The 22,912-nt window shown below is 46.3% G+C and overlaps 2 protein-coding genes and 1 pseudogene across 4 annotated transcripts in view; 1 reads left to right on the top strand and 2 right to left on the bottom strand.

The window, feature by feature from the left end:
• Nucleotides 1–3,488, top strand: part of LOC133361584 (zinc finger protein 271-like) — a 44,365-nt pseudogene extending 40,877 nt beyond the window's left edge.
• The window catches only part of LOC133361624 (zinc finger protein 664-like), a 346,361-nt gene that overhangs the window by 46,991 nt on the left and 276,458 nt on the right, over nucleotides 1–22,912 (bottom strand). The window lies entirely within an intron of this gene.
• Nucleotides 6,039–21,044, bottom strand: LOC133361611 (zinc finger protein 501-like). 3 transcript variants are annotated; one of them, XM_061580560.1, is made up of 3 exons: nucleotides 20,985–21,042; nucleotides 20,202–20,273; nucleotides 6,039–12,750 (listed from the first exon to the last, which is right to left on the bottom strand). In XM_061580560.1, exon 3 carries the CDS (start codon nucleotides 12,708–12,710, stop codon nucleotides 11,487–11,489), a length of 1,224 nt encoding a protein of 407 aa, XP_061436544.1. In that variant the 5' UTR covers nucleotides 12,711–12,750; nucleotides 20,202–20,273; nucleotides 20,985–21,042; the 3' UTR covers nucleotides 6,039–11,486. The 3 variants fall into 3 exon arrangements, with proteins under 3 accessions (XP_061436544.1, XP_061436546.1, XP_061436545.1); XM_061580562.1 differs by lacking the exon at nucleotides 20,985–21,042 and adding an exon at nucleotides 20,864–20,879; XM_061580561.1 differs by lacking the exon at nucleotides 20,202–20,273 and having other exon boundaries at nucleotides 20,985–21,044.

Genomic DNA, 22,912 nt, shown 5'->3' with positions numbered 1-22,912 from the left:
TTGGGCCTCTGCTATGTTGATTGATCTTAAATTAATTACATGGTGAAGTGAGGAAGCATTAATAATGAGCAGATGAAGGTGGCCAGGCATGGTTCTGGACACACCACTTTTTTACCATGCCAGTGTGTGACAATGTCAAGTTTGTAGTAATGTATATGAACCATTGAACATGGAGGTTAAATCAAAACAATAGTTTATTTAAAATTTCCTCTGGGACTTTTTATAAGAATGGAAACAGTCAAGAAAACACATTCCTGCGGAGGGAGCTGGTAGAAACGTTGGGTTGCTCGGTCAATGGCCAGGGTCAACGGCGGCGTGGTGTATTCCGCAAATATGCCCAACTGTGAGGGCGGGCACAAGCCGGCGTGAGTAGGTTAAACGTTCAGTTTTATAAGGGCACCACGGGGTGACCAGCCCCTCCCCACCCAGCCTCACCCTCCCCACCCAGCCCCTCCCCACCCAGCCCCTCCCTGCACGATGGACGCGTTAATCCCCTGTGAGCTGGTGTAACCAGTTGGTTCCTACCAGTAATATCTCAGCACATATGCAGCTGAAGTTAGATCTGTTCATCCGAGCATTCAAGCAAATCTGAGCCTGGCTTCACACCTCGAAGTTTTGATTGAACATTTATGCATTTCTGTATAATATAAATAGTATTATTTTCAACACACTTTGCTATTATAGCCGAATTTTTCTTAAATGTTCCTTTCATAGCTTAACAGCCGAAATTGTGTGCTTGGAGTTTTGGGTAAACATTCATTTTAAAGATACTAGGGCATCCAGGCATATTTATAACCTTTGTCCCTCTCATTGTGTGCCTTAACAGCCCGCGTGATGAATTGGGGAATTATTTTCACTATATAATGAATAAGTATAGACGTGTAAGTCATGTGTGACTGTGTATATATGTGCATTTCTCTGTGCCTTGATACTGACGTAGATGGTGTGGATATGTTTTTCTGACTGCAGCGGACGCTTCCTCTGACGCTTCCTCTGCAGAACTGGTCTGATGGAGTAAAGGGACTCAGCGCAGCTCGGTATAAGAAGGAAACAATGCGACCAGTATACAAACAGCACGGATCGTACTGGAAGTTTGATACAGCACCAGAGAACTCGCACAGGAGAGAAACCATTCAAGTGCAATGTGTGTGGGAATGAATTTTCAGGTTCATCACATCTTAAAAGACACCAGAGAACACACACACAGGAGAGAAACCCTTCAAGTGCACTGTGTGCGGGAAGGCGTTTACACGGTCATCAGATCTTAAAAAACACCAGAGAATGCACACAGGAGAGAAACTCTTCAAGTGCACTGTGTGTGAGAAGGCATTTGCACAGTCATCACATCTTAAAAAACACCAGAGAACACACACAGAAGAGAAACCTTTCAAGTGCACTGTGTGTGACAAGGCATTTGTACAGTCATCAGTTCTTCAGAGCCACCAGAGAACACACACAGGAGCTAAACCTTTCAAGTGTACTGTGTGTGGGAGTGCATTTGCTCAGTCATCAAATCTTTAAAAACACCAGAGAACACACACAGAAGAGAAACCCTTCAAGTGCAGTGTGTGTGAGAAGGCATTTGCAAAGTCATCACATCTTAAAAAAACACCAGAAAACACAGAAGAGAAACCCTTCAAGTGCAGTGTGTGTGGGAAGGCACTTTCAAGTTTATTTTATTTAAAAATATACCAGACGACACACACAGGAGAGAAACCCTTCAAGTGCACTGTGTGTGAGAAGGCATTTGCACAGTCATCAAATTTTCAGAGCCACCAGAGAACACACACGGGAGCTAAACCCTTCAAGTGCACTCTGTGCGGGAAGGCGTTTGCACTGTCATCACGTCTTCAAAGACACCAGAGAGCACACAGGCATCAGAAGATCCCCAAGGAGCGGAGTCTGAAATCGGCTTGTGAAAGTCCAAGTGCTGCAATGAGCCTATCCCTGCTGAAAAAAGAACAAGAATTTAATTCCAGCTTGGACGCAATGAAATGTATCAAGGTGAATTTTGAAGAGGCGAGGGTGCAATGTGAAGAAGTGATGAAGAGTGAAGAAGTGATGGTAAAATGTGAAGATGAAGATTCAACTGCAAAATTGAACCTTCACATCGATGGAGGCAACGTGAAGCAGGAGGAGAATTCTTACTGTGAGGCAGAGCGAGGCAACAGTTTGTGGAAGTGGAGGTATGGGTGGACTTCTTAGACAATACAAAGTCAAATGGAGACCCAGTAGATGTGTAAGCTTGAGACAATGAAGCTCCAATAGATGCACCTTTGTCACAGGCCTTTAATTAAAATAACGTGAAGTTGAACACTCAATTCCTAGGTTCAACCTGCAGAGTAAGAGCGGCCAGTATTTGCGGACCTGTGGGTTGGGTAGACCTCTAACCAGGAGTGAGAGCCAATAAGCTCCCAAGCATTCACTATGTTTTATAATATTTACATTTATGTGGTGCTTAATTGCCCATGATAGAGGTTTTTTGGGTTAGATCGTGTTAATTTAAAAGTTTGGTGAAACCCGCCACTTCGCGATTTGTTCTCCAAACACCGGTGTGCTGTACTAGTGTAGTGTAATAACGCTGACTGTTGTCCAGCAACGGCAACTGCAGTGAAAAAACAGTACACACACCAGTGAGCATATACATGGGTGTGTCGGCAGAGCAGAGGAACTGGGGCAAGGGTCACGGAAGACCCCATCTGAAAGCCCCTGGAACCTGCTAGTGGGTTCAAGAAGGATGGCATGGCCTGGTCGGAGCCAGGCCGCGCTGGGTAGCATAAAAGCAGCTGAGAGTGGGAGCTCAGGGCTGTCGGTTTTGGGAGGGGGTTCGTCTCGTCATCGCTGTCATCTTCGCTGCCTTCATTAATGGCGTATTCGCTAGATATTGCGTGGCTGGATAGTTGTTGGCTGTCTCAGTCAGCGCCATCGGTGTTACATGGTCAGGGTTGTATTTATGCTAGGTTAGACGACTATGGAGTGCAATTGTGAACCTTGGAAGGTGTTGTAGAAACCTTGTCTCCCACTATGATGATACTACAACCGGTCTTAGAAGTGGGGTGAAGAAAGAACCCACCTATAGTGTCATCGGAGGATGGGAATGGTGAAACATTCATCCCTTCGGCAGCCCCGGGACCCCGCTTACAAAGCCCATTGGCGGAGAGAGAGCAGCTGCGGATCGGCGGGAGAGCGGCGGCGATTTGGCGAGAGAGGAGCCCGATCCTCTGGGGTCATGCGCCGAGCATGCGGCATGGCCAAGGAACACCGTGCTGAGGGGAGCGCGGAGGAGCGTGGGACGGCGCGGGAAGCGTGCCACAGCCAGCGGCGCGGAAAGGAGTCACGAGGGGACCCTGGCGGTGGTCCCCGTCGGTGCGAGAGAGTGGAGGAGCTTGGGCCGGTGACCGTATTTGTGGTGGGCGCCATTTTGCCCGTGGAGGGCTTGGCATGGCTGGCAGGCGCTATTTTACGGAGAGCGCGAATTGATGTGGTCGAGAAATTGGTCCAGAGCAGGCCGGCCATGTGGCCAGATGAAAAAAGTGTCATCTACGTACCTCTTCCATAAGGTCGGGCGTAGAGTGGCAGTCTGGATGGCGTCAGTCTCAAATTTCTCCATGAAGACGTTGGAAGAGGTACGTAGATGACACTTTTGTTATCTGGCCACATGGCCGGCCTGCTCTGGACCAATTTCTCGACCACATCAATTCCATACACCCAGCCATCAGATTCACCATGGAAGTCGAAAAGATGGCAAGCTACCCTTTTTGGATGTCCTAATTAAAAGGAGACCTGATGGTTCAATGAGCCACTCTGTCTACAGGAAAGCCACCCATACGGATGCTTACCTAAAACCGGATTCCCACCACCATCCATCCTAGAAGAATTCCCTCATCCAAGACTCTATATCATTGAGCCCAATGTATTTCCGACCAGGAACACATTGCCAGTGAACTCAAACACGTACGCCAGGCTCTTAAGGCTAATGGTTACTCCGACTACACAATCTGCAAAGCCATCACTCCAACCATCAAGAAGGATCCTGTTGAGCCTCTCAAGACCATCACCTTACCCTACATTGCTGGGGTCACAAAAAAGATCTCCAAAATCCTGATTAAACACAAGATCCAGGTCCGATTCAACACCGTACATAAAATCCGTGATCTGGTCCCGTCTGTAAAAGATGTGGTTACAGACATACAGTACCCTGGCGTCTACAAACTAAGTTGCCTCTGTGGTAGCAGTTACATTGGAGAAACCAAACGACATGTCTCAGACCGCAACCGTACACATAAAGCAGACTTGAAACACGGTAGGACAAACACCTCAGCCGTGGCAGATCACTGTTACAATTCAGTCGGCTCACATGATATTGACTTCTCCAAGACAGAGGTTCTCTGCAAGCCATCTGGCTACCATAAGAGATTCGTTCATGAGGCGATCCACATATACACAGAGAAAATTTCAACCGAGAAGATGGATTCCGGCTTAGCAATTATTTGAATGACGTAATAAACCATTTCGGATCTTAACTGATTGTGTTCACGTTTACGGTGACTTTCAGACCGCGTTCCACTCACCGGCATTGTATTCTCCGCAGGGAATGGATTCTTTGCTCCGCTGCAAGTTTCCTCCCACTACTCTTCCTCTTAGTATCTTTCACACGACGGTCAATGGTACAGTGTATAATAACAAATAGTATAACATTTATATGCTTAATACAATGTACAAAGTGATATATAGTATCGTAATTGTATTGTGAATATACAGCAGTGTGATATACATTAAGGTGGGTAGAATAATACATAGTGTAATATTACAATGTATAAGGTGGTTTATAGCAGTACATTATATAATTTAATGTTGGGTTTGTCTATGGCAGTATATAATACGGTGTAGACTCGTGTGATGTAAGAAAATAAAGTTTAGATGGAAGAATATTATATATTATAACTCAGCTTATTGTAGAGTATATTTAGTATACTGATGATAATATGTAGTTTATACTTTAGTTGTTTACGTGATGGTTTTAGTTACTGCAGCTACATACTATTAACACTCCTTCCCTTCATTAATGCTACCCCTATCCCCTCATGCTGCTAATCCTGCATAATGCACGGGCATAAATAGTACTATTCACATACCTGCATTTCCCATAGCACATACCTGCATTTCCCATAAATTGCTAAATTCCTCTTGATATGCATATTCTTTTTTCAAGGCTCCCCCTTTCTTCCCCCCTTCCAACCCAGCTTATATACATGCTCCAAGCGCGTGTGCTGTTTCATTCAGACACTGTCGCCTCGACAGACCTGGTTTTCACCTGAGGACGGCTACTTGCGTTGTGGCCGAAACGTGAGAATAATTTTATTATGTTTTATTTTTATTATTTTATTACTTCCCTTTACCGAAAGAACCAAGAAGATGAATCCCTGCAGTCACGAAAGCTTTAAATCGAAATTTAATGACCTATGTGTTTTAATGACACTGTTTTGCATCCACTGTTAAGCAGACGGTGCATATTTTGGTTAATGTTACTAGAGTAACCAGGGGTGCCTGTCGGATCTGTACCTTGAACCTCTGCAATAAATAGAGAATGTGCTACCACTTGGCTTCCCTCAATCTGAGTGTTGGCATGCAAGCGTGAATGTTTCTAACCGGCGCAGATGTTCCATTTAGAGGGGTCCACGTTTCACATGCCGAGAGAAGGGAGGGCATGACTGGCCGAGAAGAACCGAAGCTTCATGCTTAGTGACAGTCCAGGTAGCTTCCAAACAGCGTTGCGCAGCTGATGAAAAGATAATGCCGCCTGATTCGGACCACCCACATACTGTGTGCACACATGCAGTGTAGACGTATTGTGTACACACAATGTACACACAGAGCATACACACATAGCGTACACACACAGTCTGCACATAGAGTGTATACACAAACACTAACAAGAACAACGACCGCTATTTGCTACTAAGTGAAGGTGACGTCACCACGGCGCTTGTGCCAGACTATGTGCACGTTAAGGCCACGTGAAGTGTCGAAAGCCCGCCGGCAGGAGGTCACAGGGCAGACTCAGGTGCCATGGGCCGACTGAGATGACTGGCCGATGCACCACCTGTATCCCCTACTGTGCCAACAGTGTACAGACACAGTGGACACACTGTATACACACAGTTTGTGCACACACTCTACAGTGTGTACACAAAATAATGTTCACGTTGTTGTTGAGCTCACGCACCCAAGGGGTCTCTGTTCAAGAGGCAGCAATGGAAAAGGAATATAAATACTGTAAACTTAAACTCAAACCCTGCTTTCTCGCTCTGACGTCACCAGTCTGCATTGCCTCATCGGTGAGACGCCTGAAGGTGTACCTCGCTAGTGACGTCATGTCACCAAGGTATTCTTCCCCAACCCCCCTCCACCGTGTTTTAGAGCGTGATGTCACGTCTGGTTGGTCACTGCAGATTCCGTTCCAGTAAAAATCCTGATTTGACTTAAAGCTTTCGTGACTGCAGGAAGTCATATTCTTTGGGTCTTTCTGTAAAGCCACGTAGATAGAAAAAAATAATCAAAATAATATAACAATATCACGACGTTTCGATCGCAACACAAGCAATCGTCTTCAGGTGAAAAAAGAAGACGATTGCTTGTGTTGCGATCGAAACGTGATATTGTTATTATTGAGAATAGGTTTTACCTTTTTTTTCTGGCAACAAAACAGGTGTTAAGATGTTAAAACACCAACTGAAACCTTTTACAAGGAATCATGTCTGCATTAACCACAATGCTTGTGGTCAGAATGCAAAAAGAAACGTACTCTGATAATTGCATTATCTTTGGTTCCTTCGGTAAAGTCACGTAGGCGAAAGAGAAAGGTGTCTCTGAGCCTAGGCTCAAGAGAAAGCTGTCTCTGATGTGAACCAATCAGTTTCAAAGACAATGCATATGTAGTGGGTACAGAGGGAGAGCGAGGCTTCTTGGAGGCAACACGTTTTATAACATTTCAAAACTTCTCTTAAAAACCTTACATATACATACACAGATAGTAAGGTATTGTCAAAGCCTGGTGGTTATAATAATACTAGCGGTAAGTACCCGGCGTTGCTCGGGCGAAAAAGGCAGACACACACATGGACTTAGACACAGACATCGACCCACACACATAGAAACACATCGACTTAGACGCACACACACATGGTTAAACCCAGGATAGATCGTTAGCAGGCCAGCCTAAATGTTTGTAACCGGTGAAGATGTTCCATTAGGGGGGTGCGTGCTTCACAAGCGCAGAGAAGGGAGGGGAATGACCATGGCCGAGAAGACCTGGAGCTTCATGCGCAGCGAGAGAGCAGGTAGCTTCCACACAGCGTAACGCAGCCGATGAAAAGAGAATAGCGCTCGACTGATTTGGAGTGAGACCTCTGCTGTTAAACCGGAGTCGGTCATGAGCACACTGGCCAGGTATGGAAATCTCTCCGATCTCTCCACAACTGCCGCATCAGCAATTGTGAGTTGTGGGGGTGGATTGTCCGATGGTACAAAATACCCAGGCAGGTGCTTAGTTTTGTTTGGGCTGATGGTAAGGCCCCACCTCTTAGTGGCAAGCTCCAGGTTCAGCAGCAGTGAGCAGCAATCACCAGAGCATGGGCATACATATCATGGTTGAGCAATAGGGAGGCATCCCTTGAGCGCACACGGGCATCGATCAGCCTCCCATTGTATCTTATGGTAATTCCTCGGGTACAGCTATTGAAGGCTTCACGAACTACGTGGTCAAAAGATATGTTAAATAATGTGTAGCCAGAGGACATCCCTGTCACACCCCAAGGTGTAGAGGGAATGGCTCTGACTGACGGCCACGTAGTTTGAAGCGGGGCCGCTCACCATCATAAAGGTCTTTAAGGATCGTGAGCTAAATTTGAGGGACTCCGAAAGCATGAAGAACAACCCAGAGGCCAGGCCTACTGATGGTATCATAGGCCTTGAGCAGGTCAATAAAGCACATACATTCACTCACACGCACACGTGGACCTACAGACACGCAAAGAAATGGACTTGCACTGACTGACATGGAGCCATGCACACAAAGCGACTAACACAGACACCTATGGACTGACACACACACACATATGGACTCACACACGCATAGACATGCACTTTAGATACACACACATGGAGTTACACACACATATATCGACGTACACACATACAGCGATTCACAGTAATATTAACTAAAATATGCACCAGTGGATGTAAAACATACTATTGTGTTATTCAAAACACGTAGGTCATTGCATGTTAGTGTCATTGTCAAAATTTGGTTAAATCCAAATATCCAGAAATTACACAAACGGAGATTACACCAATAATCGCCCCCTACTGACAGACTCATGTCCACATGCAGCTGGTGCTGGGCCACCTTATGCCACACAGAGGCAGCTCCCACTTGGGGGTGCTCTTTGAGTGTTCGTGATGAGATATGATACAAAACTCCAAATTGCCGAGGCAATTAAGCAAGTTTAACACGTAGGCTTTCGCGACCAATATCATCCAATAGGTTTTTTGGCTTAGATCGCATAAATATTAATGCATTATCTCTAGTCATCTAGCCTAACCTAAACACAACCCTGACCGTGTAACACCGATGGCGTTGACCGAGACAGCCAACAACTATCCGGCCGCGCAATATCTAGCAAAGACGGCAGCGACGAAGGCAGTGAAGGTGACAGCGACGACGAGACGAGCCCACTCCCAGAACCGGCAGCGCTGAGCTCCCGCTCTCAGCTGCTTTTATGCTACCCAGCGTGGCCTGGCTCCACCCTGGTCACGCCCTTCTTCTCGAACTCACTAGCAGGTTCCAGGGGCTTCCAGATAGGGTCTTCCATGACCCTTGCCCCAGTTCTTCCGCCGTGCCGACACACTTGTGTATATGCTTACAGGTGTGTGTACTGTTTGTCCACTGCAGTTACCGTTGCTGGACAACAGTTGGCTGACATCCAGCATCTGCAACCGGTGGACAGGAAGAGCAACCCCCAACTCCGAGAAACACCACCAACACGAAAAAAAATTCACCACAAAAAAAAACCTTGGTTGCAACACTTCCCGCGACCATTCAATACAACTGCAGCATCTCCCGCAAACCGTAAACACATAGCACAACCTCAGCGCCCCCTGCGGACCGCCAACAAAAAGGACAACCCACGGTGCCCCCCACAAACTGACAATACGCAGCGCAACCATGACAGGGGTAAGAACCCCTTCAGGGACCACACAACCGCGACGCCCCCCCCCCCCCCCCGCGAACCGATAACGCAACCCAAGCATACACAACTCCCCCGAATCCCACCTTACAAGGGAGAGTCCACCTTTACCAGAACGTAACTCAAGTAAGCTGGTCCTTGACACTGGTCTCTCCTGCCATGGCAGGGCAAAGGGGGCTTCCCCGGTCGCCAATCCACGCGCGGGGACCATCTCCCGTGCGTCCCCAGGCCGCACACCACAGCCACCATGTCCTCCTCCCGCCACAACCAAGCCTCCACTTTGGGCCAATGCTGGCGGGCCTCGTGGCCCTGAATTTCCTGGGCCACCTTCAAGGACGTGATCCCCATGCCTTCGGAGAAGGGCAGGACGATCCCTGACACCCGCGCCAGAGCCAACAGCCTTTCCGCCGCCAAGGAGTCGAGCGCCGTCTCACCAATCTGGGGGTACGCCTTCCGCCCCAGCACGAGTAGCGCCTCCCACAAAGGGAAGGGGGTCTCGGCTTCCCCTTGCTTCCGCTGGAGAAATTTCGCACGGGCATCGCACGATAGGCCAGAAATTGCCCCTTGCAGTGCCATCGACTTTAGCGCTGTCCTGTGCTCTAAGCAAAATAGCACCCGCCGACCTTGCCAAGCCCTCCACGGGCAAATTGGCACCCACCACATGCGCAGTTTCCGGCCCAGGCTCCTCCACTCTCCCGCACCGATGAGGACCGCCGCCAGGGTCCCCTCGTGACTCCTTTCCGCGTCGCTGACCGTGGCGCGCCTCCTGCGCCATCCCACGCTCCCCTCAACACAGCGGTGCTCGGCCATGCCGCGTGCTCGGCACACGTGACCATGGAGGAACGGGGTCCTCCCTCGTCGATTAGCCGCCGCTCTCACGCCGATTTCTCTCTCCGCCAACAGGCTTCGTAACCAGGGTCCCGGGGCTGCAGGAGGGATTAATGTTTCGCCATTCCCATCCTCCGATGACACTATAGGTGGGTTATTTCTTCACCTCACTCCTAACACCAGTTGTAGTGTCATCGTAGAGGGAGACAAGGTTTATAAGGGGGCACCTTCTTTATTAACACCTTCACAGGTTCACCATCAAACTCTCCCTAGTCGTCTAACCTCGCGTAAACACAACCCTGACCATGTAACACCGATGGCGCTGACCGAGACAGCCAACAACTATCCGGCCGCGCAATATCTAGCAAAGACGGCAGCGACGAAGGCTGCGAAGATGATAGCGGTGACGAGCCAACTCCCGACACCGACAGCCCTGAGCTCCCACTCTCAGCTGCTTTTATGCTACCCAGCGCGGCCTGGCTCTGCCCTGGCCACACCTCCCTTCTCGAACCCACTAGCAGGTTCCAGGGGCTTCCGGATGGGGTCTTCCGTAACCCTTGTCCCAGTTCCTTTGCCCTGCCGACACACTCATGTATATGCTCACTGGCATGTGTACTATTTGTCCACCGCAGTTGCCGTTGCTGGACAACAGTCGGCGTTATTACACACTAGTACAGCACACCGGTGTTGGAGAACAAATCGCGCAGTGTCGGGTTTCACAAAACATTTATATTTACGCGATCTAACCCAAAAAAAACGCTAATATGGAGAATTAAGCACCATATGAATGCAAATATTATTATCATAACATAGTGAATGCTTGGGAGCTTATTGGCTCTCGCTTCTGTTTAGACATCTACCCAACCCATGGGTCCACATACTGGCCGCTCTTACTCTGCAGGTTGATCCTAGGAATTAAGTATTCAACTTCACTTAATTTTCATTAAAGGCCTGTGACAAAAGTGAATCTATTGGAGCTTCATTGTCTCAAGCTTACACATCTGTAGTGTACGACTCCAGAGACAATAAACTGTAGAGGCACCTTTTTATTTATTTATCATAACTCACAGTTTCACTTGCTAGCACATAGCAGAACACTGACCGCCTAGCAACCACGGCGCTGACTAACTAGATAGCTGGTTAACTATCTAGCAGTGGCGATGTCGAGCGATGACAAAGATGGCAGTGATGACGAAGACAGCAGCAACAAGAAGACGACCCTGACTCCCACGGACAGCCTCGAGCTCCCTCTCTCGCCCCCTTTTATCCTTCCAGGATCCACCCTGGCCACGCCCCCCTTCAGCTGGTTCTGTGAGCCACAAGATGGATCATTTCCCTTTGGGTGGGTACACCCAAAATTGCTACCCCTGGTCACCACTCGGCGCTGCTACACTCCACATCTACCGGGTCTCATTTTGACTTTGTATTATCTAAGAAGTCCACCCACACCTCCACTTTCACAAACTGCTGGGAGTTGCCTCGCTCTGCCTCACAGTCAGAATTCTCCTCCTGCTTCACGTTGCCTCCATCGATGTGAACGTCTAATTTTGGAGTTGAATATTCATCTTCACATTTCACCTTCACTTCTTCGCTCTTCACTGTCACTTCACATTTCACCTTCGCCTCTTCATATTTCACCTGGATACCTTTTAAAGTGTCCAAGCTGAGATTTTCTTGTGGTTCTTTTTTCATGAAGGATGGGCACATTGCAGCACTTTGACTTTCACAAGCTGATTTCAGACTCGGCTTCTTGGGGATCTTCTGATGCCTGCCTGTTCTCTGGTGTCTTTGAAGTTGTGATGACAGTACAAACGCCTTCCCGCACAAAGTGCACTTGAAGGGTTTAGCTCCTGTGTGTGTTTTCTGGTGATATTTAAAAGCAGATAAACCTGAAAATGCCTTCTCACACACACTGCACTTGAAGGGTTTCTCTCCTGTGTGTGTTCTCTGGTGGCTCTGAAGAACTGATAACTGTGCAAATGCCTTCTCACACACAGTGCACTTGAAGGGTTTCTCTCCTGTGTGTGTTCTTTGGTGTGTTTTAAGAGCAAATGCTTTTGAAAATGCCTTCCCACAGACACTGCACTTGAAAGTTTTCTCTCTCGTGTGTGTTCTCTTGTGTGTTTTAAGATTTGATGACACTGCAAACAGCATCCCGCACAGAGTGCACCTGAAGGATTTCTCTCCTGTGTGTGTTCTCTGGTGTTGTTTAAGACTAGATGAAGTTGAAAATGCCTTCCCACACACACTACACTTGAAGGGTTTCTCTCCTGTATGTGTTCTCTGGTGGATCTGAAGACCTGATGACCATGCAAATGCCTTTTCACAGAAAGTGCACTTGAAAGGTTTCTCTCCTGTGTGTGTTCTCTGGTGTCTTTGAAGATGTGATGACACTGCAAACGGCTTCCCGCACAAAGTGCACCTGAAAGGTTTCTCTCCTGTGTGTGTTCTCTGGTGTCTCTGAAGAACTGATGACTTTGCAAATGCCTTCTCACACACGGTGCACTTGAAGGGTTTCTCTCCTGTTTGAGTTCTCTGGTCCTGTGTCAAATTTCCAGTACGATCCGTGCTGTTTGCATACTGGTCGCATTGTTCTCTTTTTGTACCGAGCTGCGCTGAGTGCCTTTGCTCCATCAGACCAATTCTGCAGAGGAAGCGTCAAAAGAAGCTTCAGCTGCAGACAGAAAAAAATAGATACCATCTACATCAGTATCGAGGCACAGATGAATTAATATATACAGTCACACATGACTTACATGTCTATACTTATTCATATAATCAAGATATTCCCCAATTCATCACACGGGCTGTTAAGGCACACAATGAGGGCAAATGGTTATAAATATGCCTGGAAGCCCTAGTTTCTGCTAAATAAAAGTTAACCCAAAACACCAACCAAACTATTTTGGCTGCCTGGCTACAAAAGGAATATTTATAAAATCAGACATTCAGCTAACATAGCAAAGGCTGTTAAAAATAATACTATTTGTATTATGCAGAAATGCATAAATGAATGTTCAATCGCAACTTAGAGGTGTGAAGCCAGGCTCAGATTTGCTTGAATGCTCGGATGAACAAACCTAACATCAACTGCACATATGCCGTGTTAATTTCCTGACTGTTTCTATTCTTACAAAAAGTTCTAGGAAAACTAAAAAATAAACTATTGTTTTTATTTAACCTCCATGTTCAATAGTTAATATACTTTACAGCAAATACAAACTTGACACTGTCACATACTGGCATGGTAGAAAGGTGGTGGTGTGTCCAGAACCATGCCAGGCCACTTTCATCTGCTCAGTATTGATGCTTTTCTCACTTCACTATGTAATCAATTTAAGATCAATCAACATAGCAGAGGCCCAGAAGCAGTTCAGTTTTCACTTATCAATCATGTTTGCTGTCGGTGATAATCAAACTAATTGTTGAGTTCATAATGCAGTGAAATAACTGCACCACAACTCCCCACAAAAAAACATCTTAAATGAACATACATTTCACATGGATCATGAACATCTATATATATAAAAAAGGGAAATTTGTGAATATGTGTCTGTTTGAAATGTTTAGTAAACTTCCCGACATGCAACAAACTTTATTTTATTTTTTATTTTAAGTTTCATTCATGAGGTAATGATCGAAGTTTTATTTTCATTTGTATATGTTATGTTTTTTAAGTTGAGAAGTTTTTAAATATATTTTTCCCCTGGGCAACGCTGGGTACTTCCCGCTAGTATCATATAAACAAGACATTCACCATTCATGACGAATTGGAAGTAACCTTATCACAGTGCTAATGCCATGATAGGTGCAATTTGAGGCCATCTAAGTGTGGATTCCTTGTCAGTAGGTAATTGGAATCATCCAGATGTCAAGGGATGACTGACAGATGAACCAGCTGTGCCCCCCACTGTCTTGCTGGGTGTTAGGAACCCAGCATTCCACCCAATAATGTGGGCGTCGCTCTTACGACCTCATCGTTGTTGCAGAGCAAATATCTATTAACTGCCCTGCAGCATATCTCATGGGCCTCCTCCACAGAGGCCGACCTTCACTCCTGGCACCAGTCATCAGCAGGTCCAATCACCTCCACATCCTCCAATCTCTTCTCTTATCAATGCCATGCCTGTTCAGCCCCTAATATCTGAACAAACAAAAGCTGCTTGAGCATGCAGTGTCTGGGAATGTGGGATTCATGACCGAACCAATGCAGCCTCGCCTGCCAAAGAGACTCAAGATTATACTCTATTTCGATTTAAAGCTTTCGTGACTGCAGGGATTCATCTTCTTGGTTCTTTCGGTAAAGTCACAATATTATGTTTTATTTTTATTATTTTATTACTTCCCTTCTACGTGACTTTACCGAAAGAACCAAGAAGATTATACTCTATATTGATATCTTAAGGATCTGTAAGCTTCTAATACAATATAGTCTGGTTGAATAGAAGATAAATCATAGGCAGGCAGGCCTTCATTGTATAAACCAGCACAAATCATTTAAATATGTACATATTTTGCATCCACAGAGTAATATCTGTGGCCAAAGAAGAATGACAGCTTTGTTCGTTAGTATCTAAAAACGCTTGTCCTGGTGAGGGTCGCGGTGGCAGCATGCTGAGTAGCGCGGTCCAGGTCTCCCTTTCCCTGGCGACAGACTCTAGCTCATCCTGGAGAATTCCCAAGCATTCCCAGGCCAGCCGAGCGACATAGTCTTGGGCCAGCCCCGGGGTCGTCTCTGGTAGAGTTCCAGGGGGAGGCTATTGGGGGCATCCTTACATATATTCTATATTGATATCGCCCCTAGAGCCAGGCCCTGGGGTTGTGTTCGCCAACAAGCGCCTCGTGGCTGCGTGACCCACGTAACTCAGTCGGGCCAGCTCAAAATGGCTAAGTGGTGCCATCCTGTGCGTCGAACATCCGCAGGATTAAGGGTGAGGGGCGGGAGCGATGCCAGTATGGCAGGGAGAGGGATGGTCTCAGACGGACTTGACCTTGGCGATGGACACTCAAAGCTTTGTATGGAGCAAACGTCCAGGCACCTTCCACAGTGTTACACGGTCTAATAAAAGAATGCTGCTCGACTAAATTTAAATGAGACATTGGCTTCCAAACCAGAGCTGGATGTGAACACATTAACCAGGTATGGGAGCTCTTCCAACATTTGTAGAACTGCCTGATTATTCATGGAGAGTTGGGCAGGTGGAGTGTTATATGACATGACATTCCCAGGCAGGTGATTTATTTTTGTGGAACATTTGCAAGGCCTCATTTCATGATGGAATTATCAAGGCACAGAACAACATCCCCAAATGCAATCTCATTGAGTAGCCATTGCCAAACCATCAGCAGATGTAACATGGTTGACCAGCAGGGAGCAATCCTTTAACTTTAACCAAGCATCGATTAGCGTATCATTGTAATTGTAACGAATGCACTGTTTTTTATATGACCATTGGGAGCTTCTAAAACTACATAGTTATTGAAAATGTAATGTAATGCATGGGGCCAACATAGATGCTATACAACAGCTACGACTAAATACATCAAATCTACATCACCTGGTAAGGGAAAAAAAGCATGCAAATAGACGCACTAGTGTTAAAATAATTATATATGTACACACACCACCACACACTATGAATACCCACATCAAACACTACAAACAATTACTTCGTTGTTTTGCGGCTATGTCTTCACATTCCTACAACGATTACACATTCAACTATCACTTCCTCAACAATCACTATATAGCATTCACTCACACACTCACTATTTACTTTTTTATGCTTATTAACTTTGACCTCCACCTATGTTCCTCGCGGGAAACGTGCACTTCTCTTCACCAAAGTCGATTACAATAATTGATGCCATTCGTACAAGTTTTACAATGACTGCACCGAGAGCTAATGAAACTCTTTAACACAAAGTTAGACAGCATGCTGCCTGTGCTGCACCTACAGCTAATGAATATCCTGAACACTGAGAAGCAAGAGCATGTTGCCAGGGCTGTGATAGCTGCACCTATTGACGACACTCGTATTCTATGGGGACCTCATTTGCCAGTAAAAATATGATAATTGGTTCTTTACCCTTCTACCTGGCAACAAAACTGACACCTTTTTACAAGGAGTCATGTTTGCATAGACCGCAATACCTGCAGTCATAAATACAAACAAAAGACATAACTCTGATAATGTGCACTGTCCTTGAAGTTGATTGGTCCACACCCGAGACAGCTTTCCTTCGAGCCTAGTCTCACATGGGTTGGACCAGAAGACGCCAAAAGGCGCCTTTTGGCGTCTTCTGGTCCAACCCATGTGAGACTAGGCTCGAAGGAAAGCTGTCTCGGGTGTGGACCAATCAACTTCAAGGACAGTGCACATTATCAGAGTTATGTCTTTTGTTTGTATTTATGACTGCAGGTATTGCGGTCTATGCAAACATGACTCCTTGTAAAAAGGTGTCAGTTTTGTTGCCAGGTAGAAGGGTAAAGAACCAATTATGACACTCGTATTATTCTGCCTCGGGCGGGGGGATGGTGGGGGGGGTAGCGGCCCAGCGCACAGCCTGGCAACGTCTCACCTCCTCCGGCTTGCCAATCTAGGCGAGGCCGCAGGCTCTGCACGGGACGACGCGTCACCACGCCAATGTAAAGTACAATTTTCTTGCATCTTTCGCTAAGAACTGAGGTTTATTGTTTACTATTATTAAACAAATAACTTTACAAATATTACGATGCTAATGTTTGTGTGCAGAAACTACATGTGTGTCCCTAAAGTCGATGTCTGTGTGTGTGAGCCCATATGTATTTGTGTGCATGTAAGTCGATGGGTTTCAATGTGTGTGGCTCCATGTCTGTGTGCGAGTCCATGTGTGTGTCTGTCTTTTTCAAACGGACAACGCCCCATGTGTGTGTGTGTATGTACAAGTGTTTGTGTGTGTGTGTCAGTCCATTTGTGTGCATATCAGTCGCTGAGTGTGCGTTAGTCCACTTGTGTGTGTAAGTCCATAGTGTGTGTTTCACTCGATGTGTGTGTGTCTAAGTGAATGCGTGTGTGTGTGAGTCGATATGTGTTTATGGCTCCATCTGAGTGTGTAAGTCAATGTGCGTTTGTGTGTCTATGTGTGTCAGTCGATGTGTGTGTGTTAATCTACATGTGTGTATCTAAAGTAGATGTCTGTGTGTCACAGTACATATGTCTATGTGTGTGTAGGGCAATGTGTGTGTCAGTCTATGTATGTGTGTGTAAGTCCATGTGTGTGTGTCTTAGTCGATATGTGTCTATGTAAGTACATGTGTGTTTACGTCAATGTGTGTGCGAGTCCACGCATGTCTGTGTGTGAGTCAACGTATGTCTGTGTGTGAGTCGATGTGTGTGTGTGTGAGTCGTTGTATGTGTGTCAGTCTATGTCTGTGTGTGTCAGTCCATGGGCGTCTGTGTTGGTCGCTTTGTGTGCATGGCTCCATGTCAGTCAGTGTAAGTCGATTTCTTTGCGTGTCTGTAGGTCCGTGTGTGTGTGAGTGAATGTATGTGCTTTATTGACCTGCTCAAGGCCTATGATACCATCAGTAGGCCTGGCCTCTGGGTTGTTTTTCATGCTTTCGGAGTCCCTCAAACTCTGCTCACGATCCTTAAGGACCTTCATGATGGTGAGCGGCCCCGCGTCAAACTACGTGGCCGTCAGTCAGAGCCATTCCCTCTACACCTTGGGGTGTGACAGGGATGTCCTCTGGCTCCACATTATTTAACATATCTTTTGACCACGTAGTTCGTGAAGCCTTCAATGGCTGTACCCGATCAATTACCATATGGTGCAGATACAATGGGGGCTGAGCGATGCCCGGGTGCGGTCAACGGATGCCTCCCTATTGCTCAACCATCTTATGTATACCGATGCTCTGGTGATTGCTGCTCACTGCTGCTGAACCTGCAGCTTGCCACTAAGAGGTGGGGCCTTACCATCAGCCCCACCAAAACTAACCACCTGCCTGGGTATTTTGTACCATCGAACAATTCACCCCCACAGCTCACAATTCGTGATGCGCCAGTTGTGGAGAGATTGCCGAGATTCCCATACCTGCCCAGTGTGCTCATGACCGGCTCCGGTTTAACAGCAGAGGTCTCACTCCAAATCAGTCGAGCGCCATTATCTTTTCATCGGCTACATTATGCTGTGTGGAAGCTACCTGGTCTGTCGCTCCGCACGAAGCTTCAGCTCTTCTCGGCCATGGTAATTTTTTCCCTTCTATACGCTTGCGAAACGTGCATCCCCCTAATGGAACATCTTCGCCGGTTAGAAATATTTAGGCTGGCCTGCTAACGATCCATCCTGGGTTTAACCATGTGTGTGTGCGTCTAAGTCGATGTGTTTCTATGTGTGTGGGTCAATGTCTGTGTGTAAGTCCATGTGTGTGTCTGCCTTTTTCCCCGAGCAACACCGGGTACTTACCGCTAGTAGAAGATATAACTCACGCTTCAAAATTACATGTTTTGGCACCAACTAACTCATCCTGACATCTGGCTACATGTCCACATTTAAAGTGCAAGGCCAGTTACATAATCGCATTGGCAGTCTGCTGCCACTACCTAATGACCTACCTACATTACCACAGATCTACTTGCATGTCTAAAAATACTAGACAGGCTCACCAGCATAGCAAAAATATCAACACCAAGATGCAAGTCCTATTGCTATGGAAAGACATGCTCCATAAGCAAAACTCTTTATGTTCACAGTTTCAAGTGTGCCACGGAGAAGATGACTTCCGAGTACAATGTTGTCATTCATGCTGACTAAACTCCACATGGTCAACATGAGTGCCACTTAAATGCACTTACAACATCTGAAGTTGCTGTCATTCTGACTGCTGAACAACATTTCACTCAAGGCATCGTCTTGCAACTGAGGAACAATACCCTACACGGAAATGGAATACCGATCCTATGATGCTCTTCAATGTCTACGGATTTGCTGGCAAGGTGATGATGGCTACAATTTCCTACTTTGCCAAACTGACCCAGCAACAGGCTTGCAAACACAAAAGAAGATTTCTGCCATGGACTTCTTTGCCTTCAGGATCATGGTGCGAAAACGGCAGCTTCAATCTATTGAATTGCAAAGAGCTCTTCCACCAATTTGCTGTCATGTATGCCAAACTTGAAGCTTCAGTCGATTAAACCAGGGGTGGGGAACCTTTTTTCTGCCAAGGGCTATTTGGATACTTATAACATCATTCGCAGGCCATAAAATTATCAAATTAAAAATTAGCCTGTTATATTTGGTCAAACATTTAATTAACTCACCCCTAATGTGATGGCTGGAACTGCTTCTCTTTGGCGAGGCGTGTGATGTTAGTTGGTATTGATGATGTTGCTACTCGCAACTGCTTTTCCAGGTTTGCTCCTAGATTTATTTAATTTCGAGTCCCACCTGCGATTGCCTTGGCAGGGCCAGATTAAATGATTTTGCAGGCCTAATAAGGCCCACGGGCCGGACGTTCCCACCCCTGGATTAAACCCAACATATGCCAAAACATCCAACATTGTCTATCATGAAGCTCTCCAAGGGCAACAAATTTAAAAGCTGTCCTCACTATGAACAAACAAGCCCTGTGATTGTATATCACAACCAAAAAACCGTAACAATATACTGTACACACATTTACGGACTTCATTGGCAGAATTCAATAATTCTAATAAAGCCAGTACCAAATGTTTGATTACCGAGACTTGTGCGAAGCCGGGTAACTGAGTTATTACTGAATAAATACTATACTTCCGATGTTTGTGCATGAGTGGGGAGTGGAAGTGCAATGGTTAGCGTGCTGTGCTATAAACCCAGCGACCTGATTTATATTCCCACAGAGCCAAGCCACAACATTTGGATGTCGCCTGATGATGCTGGTTGTAATTACTGGCGAACGTCGTACTCAGATTGTAAATGTTGTGGCTTGGCTCTCCAACGCACAACCGATGTGCTGTACTAGTGACGAATTGGCCGCGTTCCGTTCATGTGACAACCCTTATTATGTGTACACTCTGGTTCCCTTACTAGTTGGCTGTGTCGGGTGGTGGCGGGTTTAACGACACCTTTATATATTTACGAGATCTAACCCAAACAAACCTGCATTATGGATGTATAGTTGGAGTTTTCGTGTTTCTCTCTCCCCGTGGTCGCGTGATTTTCCTCCGGATCCTGCGGTTTTGATTACATGCTTTTTATTAACTTACTGTCTGTTGTTGTTGTATCCTCAAATCTTGTAACTCAATATTAACCAAACTTCCCAATGTGGTATCGACTGCAAACTTGGTATACTTATGTCATACTGATGACAATACTATATTCTATCATAATTTATATGTTATGTATCGGCTTGGGTCTAATTGTCCACGCTCAACTAACGTTGGCTGTAAATGACCACGGCCCCTTACGTTATGGCAAGCTTCAGGGCCATTTCCTAAAGTCGTGGAGTCCTGCCATTACGAGTACATTTCATGAAAGCGTGTTTAAAAAAAGTTTTTTTAAATATTACTTATTCCCTCCACATTTAGAGTCAACATCACCATGCGTTTAGAGTATTTTACCGATATACAATTCCACACGTTAATAAGCTTGACCTGGTGAGATAAAAAAAACTGTAGAAATATTTAAAAGAAATAAAGTTTCAAAGTCGTGAGCCAGATGAAGACAAATTAAACTTAATCAGAGAATTAAAGCAAATACAATCAGGTGAGGGCAGGAGGCAAGTCCCTGCATGGCAAGGCCCCGCGTTGTAATGTTCCAACCTGGACATCGATTCCATACTCGCTGCTACTCAATTGATATCCCTACGAGAGGAGCGAGGCTCTACCTGGGTAAACAACAACAACAACAACCATAACAACAACCACGATGTGAACTTCTCACCTCGGATCTCAGTGAGAGCGCGCGCAGTGCAGCAGCTTCCTGGTGTCTCGTGACGTCACGCGGCAGCAGGAGGTGACATGACGTCACTTGCGGGGTTCAACACAATCCCCTCCCCCAACGAGCGGCGGTGTAACTGAATAAATTATGTTAATGAGCCGCCGGTAACTGTGCGTAGCTTTGCCCAAATAAGGATAGAAAAAATAAATTAACAACATCACGACGTTTCGATCGAAACACAAGCAATCGTCTTATTTTTTCACCTGAGGACGATTGCTTGTGTTGCGATCGAAACGTAATGTTATTTTTTTTTATATCTATGTGGCTTTACAGAAAGACCCAAAGGATATTAATTACTGCAGTCACGAAAGCATTGCTTTTATGGCTTTATTTTGGTGATTTTTGAAAAATGTTTCGGTTTCGCCATGTTTGTTGTAGGCCAGAGTTAGACTGATGGCCTTAATCTAAGTTGTCTTGTGGTTGTTGTTGTTTAACTTGCATCCCACTGGGATTTTTGCACACAGTGTTGGTGTACGGTGCTTTTTCTGCAATATTTTGCTGTCTTTTCTTGGATTTTCTGTTTGCACATAGTCACTTTAAGATGTTTTCTTGTTCATGTTTTTGTTTTTTTGTTTGTTGCAGTTGCACCCGATTCAAGAGCCGAATGGCTCACAGGGCTATACCTAATCAATTAAACTTGAAATTAGGATTTTTACTGGAACGGAAATCGGCAGTGACCAACCAGACGTGACGTCACGCTCAAAAGTGCGGTGGAGGGGGGGGTTGGGAGTGAATACTTTGGTGACATGACGTCACTAGCAAGGTCCATTCCCCCAGGCGTCTCACGCCGATGAGGTAATGCGAAGTTGCGACGTCAGAGAGCGGGGTTAGAGTTTTCGTTCATTTAGATTAATTTTCCATTGCTCCCTCTCTTGAACAGAGACCCCTTGGGTGCGTGAGCTCAACAACAACGTGAACACTATTGTGTGTGTACACATGGTGAGTGTGTGTGTACACTGTGTGCGTGTACACTGTGCGTGTGTGTAATCTGTCTTTGCACAGTAGGGGGCACAGGTGGTGCATCAGCCAGTCATCTCAGTCAGTCGACCCGTGTCACCTGCTGGGTCTGCCCCGTGACCTCCTGCCGGCGGGCGTTGGACACTTCACGTGGTCTTAACGTGCACATAGCCTGGCACAAGTGCCGTGGTGACATCACCGCCACTTAGTGGCGAATGGCGGTTGTTGTTCTTGTTACTGTGTGTTTATATACTGTGTATGTTCAGACTGTGTGGGTGCACTGTGTGTGTGTACTGTGTGTAGATTGTGTGTACACAATACATGTCTACACTGCGTATGTGTGGACACTCTGGGTGGTTCGAATCAGTCGGGCGGCATTATCTTTTCATCAGCTACGCAATGCTGTGTGGAAGCTACCTGGTCTGTCGCTCCGCACGGAGCTTCGGGTCTTCTAGGCGCCGGTTAGAAACATTCAGGCTGGCAGGCCAACACTCAGATTGAGGGAAGCCAAGTGGTTTCAGATTCTCTATTGCAGAGGTTCAAGGTTCAAATACGACAGGCACCCCTGGCTATTCCAGTAACATTAACAAAAAATATGCACCTGTGAGGGTCGCTGGCCCCCGAGATCCCTCCCTCTGTACCGCTAACGGTCGGGTTAACCTCATTACTCGCCCCCTCGCTACTAGGCGAACCACTGTTGGGTTCTTCACCCATGGGGTGAGAGCCGTCGCTCGAGGATTCCCCTCCCCCGCGGGTCCGCGTAATAGGCATGGTTAATTCCGTACGCGCACACCCACACACAGCTCTGCGCGGCACTCACTCAACACAGACCACTCACGTTAGGATCGCGCACCTGTATTATACACGTAGTGAACGTGCGCGCACACACGCATACAGCTCCACACGCGATACCC

Source organism: Lethenteron reissneri, unplaced genomic scaffold (genome assembly GCF_015708825.2).
Source record: "Lethenteron reissneri isolate LAM-NWPU_2019-01 unplaced genomic scaffold, ASM1570882v1 scaffold_115, whole genome shotgun sequence".
NCBI lineage: Eukaryota > Metazoa > Chordata > Hyperoartia > Petromyzontiformes > Petromyzontidae > Lethenteron > Lethenteron reissneri.
The sequence above is the reverse complement of the archived record's forward strand: the minus strand, read 5'-3'. Positions and strand labels throughout refer to the sequence as shown.

Bases quoted from the DNA above. Each gene is read 5' to 3' on its own strand.
- LOC133361611 (XM_061580561.1), bottom strand. From the start codon at position 12,710: ATGGAGCAAAGGCACTCAGCGCAGCTCGGTACAAAAAGAGAACAATGC.